The following is a 13,481-nucleotide window of genomic DNA, read 5'->3' on the forward strand; positions in this document are numbered from 1 at the left end:
ACTACATTGGCTATTGCTGCAAGTAATGACTGTGTGAATAAATTGTCAATATTTGCTTGAGATAGTGCTTGCGGTTTTCTGAAGAAAACTATCTGGTGCTGGAAAATGACATGTGTCTTATTTTCTTTCAGATTTTATTTCTCTTTTCAAAATTCCAAGTTCTTTCCACCCCATTTATTAAGAACTTTGGAGACTTTTGTGCATTCTTAACTAATCTAAACTGAAACAAAATGTTCATACATCCTCATTCCCAACCATTACCATTCTGTGCAGCACAACCAAATCCTTCCTTCCTTCCTTCCTTCCTTTATTTATTTATTTATTTATTTATTTATTTATTGTTGAAAGAAAACTCATTCTATAGGGGCAGCCCTATTAAATCTGTCTTCTGCAGTCTCTGTGGAGAAATTTATACAGGAGTCCCTTATTAAAAATGGCCTTTGCTGCTCTTTTCAAACTCAAGAAACCAAAATGGCAGGCACACTAAATTCTTTGGACTGATGTTGCTAATGAACATCCTATGGGCTGAAAAAGAAAGTAGAGAAGCTAGGAAGGGCTGCCTTTCTTTCACTGGTTTGGTCTAGGGAAAGGTAATGGGGTTAGTGCAGGCATGGGCAAACCTAGGTCTTCTAGGTGCTTTGGACTTCAATCCTCACAATTTCTAACAGCTTACTGTCTGTTAAGAATCGTATGGGTTGGAGTCCAAAACAACTGGAGGGCTGAAGTTTGACCATGCCTATGTTAGAGCTACCTGTTTCTGCATTTTGTTACTGACTTCACACCTAGGGTGGTTCCAGACAGCAGTTTAACCCAGGAACAAAAGCACAAATGTTCCCGGGTTCTAGTCCAGACATGCCCAGGAAAGTGCATGGTTTCTAGGTTGGGTGTCCAGATGTCCTTCCAGGGTCTTCCAGGAGGACAGGGAGACAGCTCCCAGCCCCTCCCAAAACCTCTTTAAAACAGGGGGGGGGGAGTAAAAAATAACTTACTGGCCACTATTTGGCCTTGCTGCATACTTCCTGGCGAGAAAGCGAGGGAGGAGGGAATTATTCTTGCCTTCCCCTTGCTTCCTCGTGTGTAATGCTACATTCCAGGAACTGCGCTGTGAGGCCTAAAGGAGGCCTGGTAAATTTTTGGCCATTTTAGGGCTTGGGGGGGGGGGGGGGTTGGGAAGTCTCACACCTTTTGAGCTAGGGGAGCCCAGAAGGTGTGGGATGCATATTTGGACAGACCACAGGGAAGTCCCAGGACACTCCATGGGCCTGTCCACAAAGGGCCATAGCCCATTAGACTTGGGCATTTCAAAAAAACATGCATGTGTTTAATGGGCTATCTAATTAATTTGTGACAAATCAGGGTCTTCCTGCTTTGAGTCAAATGCAGTCGCGATTACCTGAGGTGTCATCTGGATACCCCAGGGAAACATACAGGAGGGCGTGCATTTTGTGCCCTGTCTGGATGGGCCCTGAGTCTATATTCCAGGACTGACACATCTATAGTTGACCCAGCTATTTGTGGGGAGGGAGGTTTCTTATCATGCTTTTTACTTATACACAAGTATACGTGGTATATGTGCTCAGAGAAAGTGCATGATGCACCTATGATTTCTCCTCATTTTGTTTTATCAGTCTGTCTGCATTTCTGTCTTTTGGTTTCTCTTTGTCTTTCCTAACTGGTTGATGTATCTGTGTGACTTTCCTTGCTATCATTTGCAAGAGAAGGAGATTGAAAAAAGAGAACTGAGAGGGCCACCTAAAGGTTTTCACCACTTTCATGTCATGGCTGTCTAGAGCACCTGGTGCATTGTGTGGTGTGTTTGGTGTGTTGTGGTTGGAGACAGCTGTGACATACACAGGAGAATGACAGGGGACAAACATCCCATGCCCCTAGGCCACCTAAGGGAGCATGGGATGGCAGTCAAGACAGTTGTGGCCAATTCTGGTTAGTGTCAGGATTCAGGCCTTCCCTCAACTGAACCTAATTTGTGAAAGACTGTGATAAGGCAGCCTTGCACTGGGTCAAACCAGATTAGCCCCATGCAGCATGTAACCACCACAGGGCTAATCTAATTGCACACAACCTAAGTGGTCAGTGTAATTCATACTTCATCATTATGCCAAAAAACACAGATGTAGACTTCCTTCATGCTTGTTTTAGGCTGAAAATAACTGAAAAATGTTGTGTGTAATTCTACACATAATGCAGTGCAGGGGTATCAAATTTGTGTCCCTCCAGATGTTTGGGTCTCCAACTCCTAGAGGCCCTAGCTAGCTTGTCCAATGGTCAGGAATTCTGAGAGCTGACATCCAAAAAATCTGGAGGGTCACATGTTTGTCATCACTGGTGTAGTGGTTTGAATGTTGGACTACATCTCTGATTACTCTTAAGACCAAGATTTGAATCTCACCATGACTATGGAAACATACTCTATCAACCTAAAAAGCAAGCCTCTCTCTGAATACATCTAGCCATTACAGATTTGCATTAGAGTCACCATAAATAAGAAATTGGAGTTGAAGGCACAAAACAACAATCGTACACACAGTCAGGATTGTATCCAATGAAATTAGTATAGTCTAATCAAAGAATTCTCTTGAAGTACTTATAATGTGTATTTTAGTTACATCCACTTCATCTTTTCCTAGAAAAATCCAAAGAGTTTGCTCACTGGTTTGCCTTACAGTAGAATGATAAATTTAAATGAGAGAGGCCCAAGTTCTGCTCTCTATGGAAGAAAATCTGAATAAATTATGCCTTGCTCCTGTCCTTCTACCAAGCTAGTTAATTGCATTTGCTTCCTATATCTCTAAACAGCCTGGTACATTAATTACGTTCGGTAACACTTGGCTCCTGTGATTCACTCTGTCACTTCCACTGAGCACTTTAATTGTATTCCTTCTTGCTACCTACAATTTTAAACACTGGCTAATAAGTACATTGGTGTAACCCAAAGCTCTCAGGTTGCACAACCATTTTCAATGTAGATATCAGCACTGTACTTCAGTATTATAATTTCTGAAACTCGGGGACATATTACATGACACATTCATTATACGACTTGTGAACATATCCTCCATTCCCAGCATTTTCCAGGATTCGGTTTCCCCTTCTCCGTTGCTAGGGGTGTGGCAGGAGGGAGACGTGGTACTTATGCAGCCCATAACTGCGTGAAGTAATTGTAAGTAATACAATATCATTCTGTGTTTACAAGGCAGGTCTCTCTTTGATATGGATACCTTAAATGCTTTTAGCACCAGCTTTGAGCTGTGACTAAGTTTGCTCCCACCACCTAACCATGAAATCAAACATCCTGGACCAAAGAATTACCCTTCAATTCCCTTCCACTCACCTTATCCCACCCCATTTGAAAACGCCATGCCCACCCATCACATTAGAACAATGGGAAAAGACTGGGTACCATTTATTGTGTTCTTACACCCCCCCCCCCTCCCCTGTTGCCCAGAAAAAAGCTTTAGTGTTGTGTACAAGATGTAACAATAGTGTCCACAAAACACTGTTAAGTTGCACATTCTGGGCTATGTATTTATACCTGAGGGTTTTCAAACTCAATTGAGGTATGTCTTGCTAAATCAAAACACACACTGTTGACTTCATCTAACAGTTCTTCTCAGCATCCTTCCTTTGAACCACTGCAGCCAGCAGTGTTGTGTTGCTTTGTACATTCTCCTGTGAAATATGTGGCAGAAGATTCAGCGAGCAGATCTTGGGTTAAGTTTAGGGAAGCTGAGCAAGCTGAACAAAAGACAAAAACCCTGCCTTTACAAAAGGGCAGACACCTACAGCACCTGTTTAAAATCCCCATTGTCTTTTCACAGGGAAAGCTGAGCTGCTCTATGTGGCAGGAGCTCTCTTGTCTGAGATTTCCACAGACTTTCTTTCCCAGTCCCTACTTTGTACACTTTCTGCTGGACATGCATCTCGCAGGCAGATTATTTCACACCTTTTCACACAATTCCACACAGTAATGTCCTTTTTTAAAATGCATGCAGGGTTCACAAAGAGTCCACTCAGGAAAACTTCATTGTGGGCAAATTTCTCCTTCACCACTTCAATCATTGAAGGCACCATTACCCCTATGTCAACCTATTTCCCACATAAAAAGTTGAGTCAAAACAGTAGCGATTGAAATCCTGAAGGTTTTTTCCCCCCTTTTCTACAACTGATTGACGTCTTCCACCACCACGCTTCTTCCAGCTTATGTTCATTGACTGTATCTGGGAAAGGGAACTGGGTTAGCAGAACCAAAGTCATTCACATCCACCTCCTTTCTTTCCTTCCTTCCTTCCTTCCTTCTATCAGTCATCATCACCACTACAATCCTCACAATCATTGGGTTGCTATGAGTTTTCCAGGCTGAATAGCCATGTTCCAGAAGCATTATCTCCTGACATTTTGCCCAAATCTATGGCAGGCATCCTCAGAGGTGTGTGGAGAAGAGCAGACCACCTATTACAATGCAACCTGAGCCCTGCCACATGCACAATGGAGGACCTTCTTATAGCAACACCAGAGACACTCCGAGTGGCCAGCTACTGGTCAAAAGACATTTAACATAATGCCAAGTTTTTAAACTTTGTGCTTTTTAAATACATTACAACTGCTTCTGCTATGATAAATACATAAATATCCTCAGAGGTCATGGGGTCTGTTGGAAATTAAGCAAGTGAGGTTTATATATCTGTAGAATTTCCAGGGTGGGTGAGTTTTAAGAAACTATAATATAAGAACAATAAACAAAGAGCAAGACTTCAAAAGTAGGGGAATTCTGAGCAAGAATCAATCAGGACCAGCTAACACCTCCCAACAAAGGATTCCTCATGGAAGAAACCAGGCAGGCTTTGAAACTGCAAGGCTATTAAATGCTAATCCAGATGGCCAATTGCAACATTCACACCTACCTTAAGCAGACAAGAGATCTTTCCCCCACCTTGGACATTCCACAGATATATAAACCTCCCTTACTTAGTTTCCAACAGACCCAACAACCTGCCATAGATGTGAGTGAAACGTCAGGAGAGAATGCTTCTGGAACATGAAACAGCCAGGAAAACTCAAAGCAACCCATTGATTCTGGCTACGAAAGCCTTCAACAACACATCACCATCATTGCTACTCTCTGAACATTTCAAAAGCTCAGCAGCAGCAGCATCCAGGATTTCCAGCCAAAACATAAGAAGGCTGCTCTAATCTCCTTGCTTCCTTTGCTCTCTCTTCCAAGAAAGCCACCCGGAGACCTGGCCAGAGGAGCCGGACAACACTTGTAACTCACCCTCGACATGGAAATGCAGGATGCCAAAGAGCAGGAGTGGCGTCAGCAGCAGCAGCAGCCCCATGTTCACATATTCAAAGGCAATCCAAATCCCAAAATGAAAAGAAGAAGCAGGGCGGAAACAAAGACGGCTTCCCAAAGTTGAGGGTGTTTTCCCCGTCTAAGGCGACTCCAAAGCAGACGTGGAGAAGGAAGAGCTTGGACGGGACCCTGGCAGCTCCATGCGGCGAAGAAGGAGGGGAGGAGGGAAGGGAGGGAGGGAGGCGATGGAAATCCCCTCCGGTCCAAAGAAAGGCAGAGGCGCGAAGGGGACCGCGTCTTAGGCTTGGTCGCAATCCAAAGAAAAGCCAAAGGAGTGGGTCTGGGTTTCCTCGAAAGCGCGCTTTCCTTCAAAGTTCCGAAGTGGGGAAAGAGGGGAGGAAGGAGAGAAAGAAAAAGGAGAGAACCCAGGGCTTGGCTGAACTCCGCCGCTGTTCCTCCTCCTCCTCCCCAAATCACTTCAAGCTGCCGAGTTGCTGCTTCCCTTCAACTTCCATCCAGAGGAGGGACTCCGGAGCCCCTCCTTGGCCTCGCCTTTCTTTCCCCCTCCAAACCCGACCCCGACGACGGAGACGACGCCCTCCCGGAGCGAGGAGGGAAGCCAGGAACTCCCAAAGTGCCTCCGAAGGAAGAGGAGGAGGGCGAGGCGAGGCGAGGCAAGGCGAGGCGAGGGGGGAGCGAGCGATGGGGAGCCAGGCGCTTTGCTGCTGATGCTGAAGCAGGCGCTGCCTCCACCGCTGGCCGTGCAGTTGGGAAAGGAGGGAGAAGGGCGACGATGAGGAGGAGGAGAGCGCCCGCCCAGAGGGAGACAGGCAGAGACACTGAGAGAGTCTAGAGACAGGAACCCACACGCTCTCAAGCCGGCGGCTGGTCCTCGCCTTCTCTCAACCTGCCTCCTTCCTTCCTTCCTTCCCTCCCTCCTGAGATGATGCTGCGCGGAGGAAAGAAGGCGAAGCAGGCAGGTCTCCTCCCTCCTCTGCCTCCCCCCAAGCACTGGAGGGAGGATTGGAGGGGCAACAGCCCAGGCAGTCAGCCCTCCCAATCCCCCTTTCCCTCTCTCTGCTGTTGGCTCTAGGTCACTTGCCCCTCTCTGCATCCCCTTTAGTGGGGAGGTAGAACCACTCCTACCCACCCACTTCCCTACTTATTCCCTACTACATCAGGCATGGGCAAACTTCGTCCCTTCAGGTGTTTGGGGCTCCAACTCCCACCATTCCTTAAGCGGCTGAGGGGGGGGGGGAGAGAGAGAGAGAAGGAAAGGGCCAGGGAAGTCTAGGGAAGTCATGCTACCCCTCTATTCTGCCTTGATGAGACCACACCTGGAATACTTTGTCCAATTCTGGGCACCACCATTGAAGGGAGATGTTGACAAGCTGGAATGTGTATAGAGGAGGGTGACTAAAATGATCAAGGGTCTGGAGAACAAGTCCTATGAGGAGCGGCTTAAAGAGCTATGCATGTTTAGCCAGAAGAAGAGAAGGCTGAGAGGAGACATGATAGCCATGTATAAATATGTGAGATGAAGTCACACAAGCTTGTTTTTCTGCTGCCCTGGAGACTAGGGCGCGGAACAATGGCTTCAAACTACAAGAATGGAGATTCCATCTGAACATTAGGAAGAACTTCCTGACTGCGAGAGCTGTTCAGCAGTGGAACTCTCTGCCCCAGAGTGTGGTGGAGGCTTCTTCTTTGGAAGCTTTTAAACAGAGGCTGGATGGGCATCTGTCGGGGGTGCTTTGAATGCAAATTTCCTGCTTCTTGGCAGGGGTTGGACTGGATGGCCCATGAAGTCTCTTCCAGCTCTATGATTCTATGACCTGAAGGGCCAAAGTTTGCCCATGCCTGGTCTACATTGTAGAACTAATGCTGTCTGACCTTACTTGAACCGCCATGGCTCAATGCTATGGGATGCTTGGGGTTTTAGTTTTGTAAAGGCCTTTGTGTCTTTTCATCACACTAGAGGGGAAAAATCCACTTAAAATCCGGTTTCTGCCTCCTGTAGAATTCTGGGATTTGTAGTTTAGTGAGGCTGTTAAAGGCTCCTCCTTAAACTACAAAGCCCAGAATTCTGCAGGAGGCAGAAACCGGATTTTAAGTGGATTTTTGCACTACAAATAAGATATGTTCAGTGTGCATAGGAATTCATTCATGTTCAAATTATAATCCCTCAAACTCCAACAGTTCGAGGGATTGTGACCTGACCCTCTGTTTAAAAAGCTTGAGGACCCCTGTTCTTGATTAAGGGTCTCTTCCAACTCTATGATTCTATGATTCTAGTGTGATGAAGCCTGAAAGGCCTCGCCAAAATACGACTCACAGGGACCCCCCAGCCCTGAGCCATGGCAGTTCAAGTGGGGTCATAGAATCACACAGTTGGATGAGATCTCGTGGGCCATCCAGTCCAACCCCCTGCCAAAAAGCAGGAGAACTGCATTCAAAACACTCCTGGCAGATGGCCATAATCTTAAGAATAATAACTTTATTTTTGTATCCTGTCACCATCTCCCCGAAGGGATTCGGGGCAGCTTACATGGGGACAAGCCCGATCAAACATAGATTAAGATATAAAAGCATAACACAATAACATTTTAAAAAGCAACATTATAAACAGCATAAAATAACATCAACAATAGCCAATAGCCTGACAAAAGTAATCAAATACTAAACTCGGGTGGACAGGGGCTTGTGTGATAAAGTTGTAAGGACAAGGCAGTTGGAAAACGCGTAAGAGCCAGATGATAAACCCAGACTAGAAGAGCAGTATCTCTTAGAACAGTGGTCCTCAACCTGTGGGTCCCCAGATGTTTTGGCCTTCAACTCCCAGAAATCCTAACAGCTGATAAACAGGCTGGATTTTCCTGGAGTTGTGGGCCAAAACACCTGGGGACCCACAGGTTGAGAACCACTGAGTTAGAACATTATATCTATAGGACAAGGAACAGTGGTAAAGTGCAGGGGCCACTGAGGGAGCAAAATTATCTTCCATCCAGCCCCTGTTTAAAAGCCTTCAAGGAAGGAGCCTCCACCACACTCCAGAGCAGAGAGTTCCACTGCTGAACAGTGCTCACTGTTAGGAAGTTCTTCCCAATGTTCAGGTGGAATCTCCTTTCTTGTAGTTTGAAGTCATTGTTCTGCATCCTTGTCTCCAGGGCAACAGAAAAGTCTGCTCCCTCCTCCCTATGACTTCGCCTCACATATTTATACATGTCTCCTCTCAGCCTTCTCTTCTCTAGGCTAAATATGTCCAGCTCTTTAAGCAGCTCCTCATAGGGCTTGTTCTCCAGACCCTTTTGTCATTTTAGTCACCCCTCCTCTGGACACATTCCAACTTGTCAACATCTCCCTTAAACTGCAGTGCCCAGAATTGGACACAATATCCCAGGTGTGTTCTAACAAAGGCAGAATAGAGGGGTAGCACAACTTCCCTGGATCTAGACACTATACTCCTATTTATGAAACCAATATCACATTGACTTTTTAAGCTCATGTTTAACTGTTGTCCTTGAGGACTCCAAGATCTTTTTCACATGAACTGCTGTCAAGCCAGGGGACCCCAATACAAACTGTATTATTTCTACAGCATAGATGCACCCCACCTCTTCCCATTTCACTTCCGTGAAATCCGTTCCTGAAAAGGAAAGTGTCAGGGATGGACCAGAGGAAAGCCCCATTGAAGTTAGGTGATAAGAGCAAGGTGCTACTGGTGAGAGAAGGAAAACACATGGTCCAAGTCCCCTTCAGGTTTGGCCGACCATCTGGTCTAATGTATATTTAGTCAGAAGTTAGTCCCACCCAAGGAAGGTATAGTTGAGCCGCAGTGTCCTGCCCTCAAACAGAATCCTGTGGGTGAGAGGGCAATGAAACTTCAATTGGACCTTTTTACACTACATTCTTGCATTTCTATACCATGTTGTGGCTACCTGAAAATCTTACTTGTGTTTAAGTACCACATGAAGGCTACTTTTCTGTGTGCAAGTAATAAAGTACAAGTCCCACTCAAGATAAGCAAAGAAATGTAGAATTTAGCTGTTAGGACACCTGGCAAGCATTGGGAGCAGGTCATCACTTACTTCTGTGTGGCCTTTTCTGTTTTTTTTTTTTCAAAGTTGAATTTGAATTATTAATTTGTGTTAACACAGGCCTGAGAAAACTTTAGCCCTCCAGTTGTTTTGGACTTCAACTCTCACAGTTGGTAAGCTGACTGGGACTTCTGGGAATTGACGTTCAAAACACACGAAGGGCCGAAGTTTGCCCGTGCCGTGTTAACATGTAAGCACAGACCTTCTAAGAACAAACATCTATAGAACAAAAACCTTTTATCTTTGTCCATGGATGCTATAGACAAAAACATACACAGAAGTCTATTTGAAATGCCCTATCCTATCTTAGGATACCCCAGATGGAGATCCCATGACAAAATTGAGAATAGCATTGTTTCTAATCACTATGAACCAGGCATATCCCCTGCCTCATATCACACATTAATCTTATGGGTGTGGTTGAATCAAATTTGGCAAACATGCATGTTGTCAAGAATTGAAAGTAGATAGACATCTGATTTCTGAGTGTGCAAGAACACAGTATATTGAACTCAGCACATTGTAATCACCCTATGCAAAAAAGTAGCCATGTATGGTAGCATACAATAATTATACATAATAGCATTGAATTGCCTTGCTTAGGCTTTTAAGCCACTCACAAACTTTTTAGGAATTCTCATGTATACCATGATTGTACATGCCAATTTGAAGATAGCCTGCATTGATCACACGGGACTTTCTTCAGAGTAAGGATTACACTGTGTGTGTATCAGCATTTGCAAAACTAGGTCAACAATAAATGCATTATTTATTTTTGTGCAGCTTCTGTGTTTCCCTACTCTTTGTTTTCAGTCTCTGAATAATGTATTTAAATGCAAACAACAAAGCCTCATCTAACACCTTACAGAATAACACATTTTCTGTGGTATAAGTTTCCATAGCTTACAGCCCACTGCATCAGATTTCTTTGAAAATATGTATCATACCAGCAATGTATAAACAACTAAATACCTATCTTTGGTTTTAAATCTATTTATGCAAGCTAGGTTGCCATCATCATCCTCTTTCTAAGTGGTTCGTGCTCTTGTTATATGTGTGAACAGGGCGAGAAAAAAATCAGGCAGCTTTACACAATGTTCCCAGAGTGTAAATTTATACCTACAGCAATGAGAGGAAGATATTGAGGTAATATTTCCATATATTGGAAGAGGGAAAATAATCTTAAGTGAGATGTACAGGTTAGAAAGGCTCAGTTAGGAGAAAAAAGAGCAAGGCAAGAAAAGAAAAATGCAAAAAGGGAACAATATGTGCAAAAACCTCAAACTCCAAAAGGGACAGAGGTGATAAGGTTAAGGTGTAAGGTTTATGTTTGCATACTGCCTGTCACTTTAGTGCATAAACTGAAGCTGAGGCCATGCGTGATCACAGAGACGTTATTAAGCATTTGATATTAGCACTGATATTAGACAGTGGGTTGCAGGAATACACATAGGTCTTGGCTCCAAAAGCAGTGTTAGATGGTGAATCTTTAGTTCCCCCTACTGGAATATAACTGGCAGTAGTTCTTGCTTTCATATACTATATATAATATATACTGCATCTTTGTTTTCTGTTAAAACCTTTTGTTTAAAGGCTAAACTAAGTACTAGTCTTTTCTTTCCTCCCCTCTTCTTCTTTCACAGAAGCATATACAGCCCATCAAAAACAAAGATAATAATAATAATAAAAAAATAATAACATTAAGCTACCAAAGCAAAATTTACGCTTATGCTAGCCTATTTTAAAACATATTCTCATTTCCTAAAGTTGAAACAGACCTTTCCTACTCTTCACCCAGTTTCCAGCCCATCCAGTATAGGCTTTCTTAGAACTAATTCAAATGTCACATGCTTCCACATACTTTACATTTACTCTTACAAATATCTAATCTTTGGAAATTGCAACATTTTGGTTGGCATTTTGATTTGTTTTGTTTTTGATCTGGTGCGTTCTTTGGGTTTTGCTGCATATTCTGATTTTAAATAAAAATATTTAATGTTTCTGTGTAGTTCTGAATAATATGCAATAAACAGTCATTGATACAAATGAAATATCAAGAGCATTAAAAAAAATTGACATCCTGAATATAAATAATCATAAAATGTAATAGGCAAATTCAGAAATGCTGCTAACTTCTTTTCTTTTAACATCAGTTTTGTTTCCTATTTTATTGGTAGAAACTATTTATATGATAATTTTATTATTATTATTATTATTATTATTATTATTATTATTATTATTTATAGACCACCCTCTCTCCTCGAAGGAAATATGTTCAAATACGGTACACTTAGAGTTAACTAAAGGTTCAGGCCCAGTACAAGCTGATTTAAAGGGTTCTAAAAACTTGTTTACATTAAAAAAACTATGCAATAACCATAAGAAGTAGCATTTTGGATACATTTACAATGTAATTCTTAAAGGACTATGTTGATTCTCTAAACAAGCTGATTCCTGATTGCATAACTGTGTGACAGCTCTGAATAATTTTTGTGGAAATTGGGAAACTATTATTCTGTATTCACGATATGACCCTAAGACAAAAATATTTGTAATACACTTCATATAAGAAACTGTAATTAAATATAACAAAGGTGGGGTGATCAAAATAACCTTCTTTGTTCATGTTCTTCTGAATTGGCAATACTGGAAAACCATAAATCACCCCAGTGACAGCAATAGGCATAATAAGATGTGAATATTATTCCTTTTAAACTGGACATTTCAAGGACTTGGTACAGGTGAACATTTCTCCCTATTTATTAAAATGGGGCAGCTAATTTAACGAAATTTTATTTGTTGAACTTCTCAAAAATGCACAAAGTACTCTGTATAATTTAATCTGAAAGGTTTGATCTGTAGATGGGACAGTATATTGCACAGATCCATCAGTTCTACATTGCTTCAAAGATGTTGCAATAAAGTCTGTTTTTGATTGTTTGACTCTAGTGCATGCTCAAGGACATTTGTACACCTAATATGGATTGAAAAATATGAATTCACTATTCATTTCTTTGCATAATTAATTCAGTTTCTCACCAACCAGAACTAAATGTCACTATAATCAATATGTAACAATGCTGCGATGGTGCAGTGGGTTAAACTGCTAAGCTGCTGAACTTGCTGACTGGAAGGTCAGCAGATTGAATCCGCAGGATGAGGTGAGCTCCTGTTATTAGCCCCAGCTTCTACCAATCTAGCAGTTTAAAAACATGCAAATGTGAGTAGATCAATAGGTACAGCTTTGGTGGAAAAGTAACGGCATTCCATGCAGTCATGTTGGATACATGACCTAGGAGGAGTCTATGGACAACACCAGCTCTTCGGCAGGTCAAAAATGTTGCCAGTACACCCACAATGTTAACAGGTGGCTGGAAAAATATTAAAATATTAAATTACAATATTAAATTACTGTTTTCTCTGAGTTAGTTTATGGTTAATTTATGATTTGGCCATATTCACCATTGATCCATTGTTGTATGTTGATGTATGACATCAATGTTAGAATTCTTACAATTGTGTTCACATCAAAGGCTTCCATATCAAGAATAAACACACACCTGAATACAGGTTCTTATATACATTGTTCTATAGTGTAGCTTTCTTCTAAAGAGTTCAAACTATAGTACATTGTTTCCATGTGCATTTTCTCCTTATCCTATGAAGAATTTTAGGATTAAAGGATGACTGGCCCAAGCTCATTCAATGTGTGTATCTCCCCCCCCCCCCCCATGTATATATGTGCACGGAAACAATGGGATTGTTGTGTGAAATTACATGTTTTATATGACATCAATTTTTGTGTGAAATTCTTTGTTATATATAGTAGTGTTTTTATGCAGCCAAAATTACACTCCGTCCTCAATGTTACTCTTCTCTTCATGACTGTATCTATTCAATGCTATAATCATTTAAGGTCCCTCAGTGATAAAAATGCATTGCCTGCTCCACATTGTTCCTGATTTATGAAGATGTCATATGAATTTGTTCTATCAATGTGACTACAGTCATAACATCAGAGCTCTTTTTCTGACTCTATGAGTGGACTGTAATGTTTCCATCATGCTGTAGTT

General features: G+C 42.3%; 1 protein-coding gene across 14 annotated transcripts in view; it reads right to left on the reverse strand.

Moving 5' to 3' along the window:
* Positions 1-13,481, reverse strand: part of ROBO2 (roundabout guidance receptor 2) — a 1,336,704-nt gene that overhangs the window by 556,125 nt on the left and 767,098 nt on the right. The window contains exon 1 of one of the 14 annotated variants that reach the window (XM_060770523.2): positions 5,291-6,307. The exons of the other annotated variants lie outside the window; for them this stretch is intronic. Within the exon in view, the coding sequence (XP_060626506.2) occupies positions 5,291-5,354 (64 nt within the window). The 5' untranslated portion in view covers positions 5,355-6,307. Of the gene's footprint in view, positions 1-5,290; positions 6,308-13,481 lie in introns of those variants that run through there. 14 annotated transcript variants of the gene reach the window in all.

Source organism: Anolis sagrei, chromosome 3 (assembly GCF_037176765.1).
Source record: "Anolis sagrei isolate rAnoSag1 chromosome 3, rAnoSag1.mat, whole genome shotgun sequence".
Taxonomy (NCBI): domain Eukaryota; kingdom Metazoa; phylum Chordata; class Lepidosauria; order Squamata; family Dactyloidae; genus Anolis; species Anolis sagrei.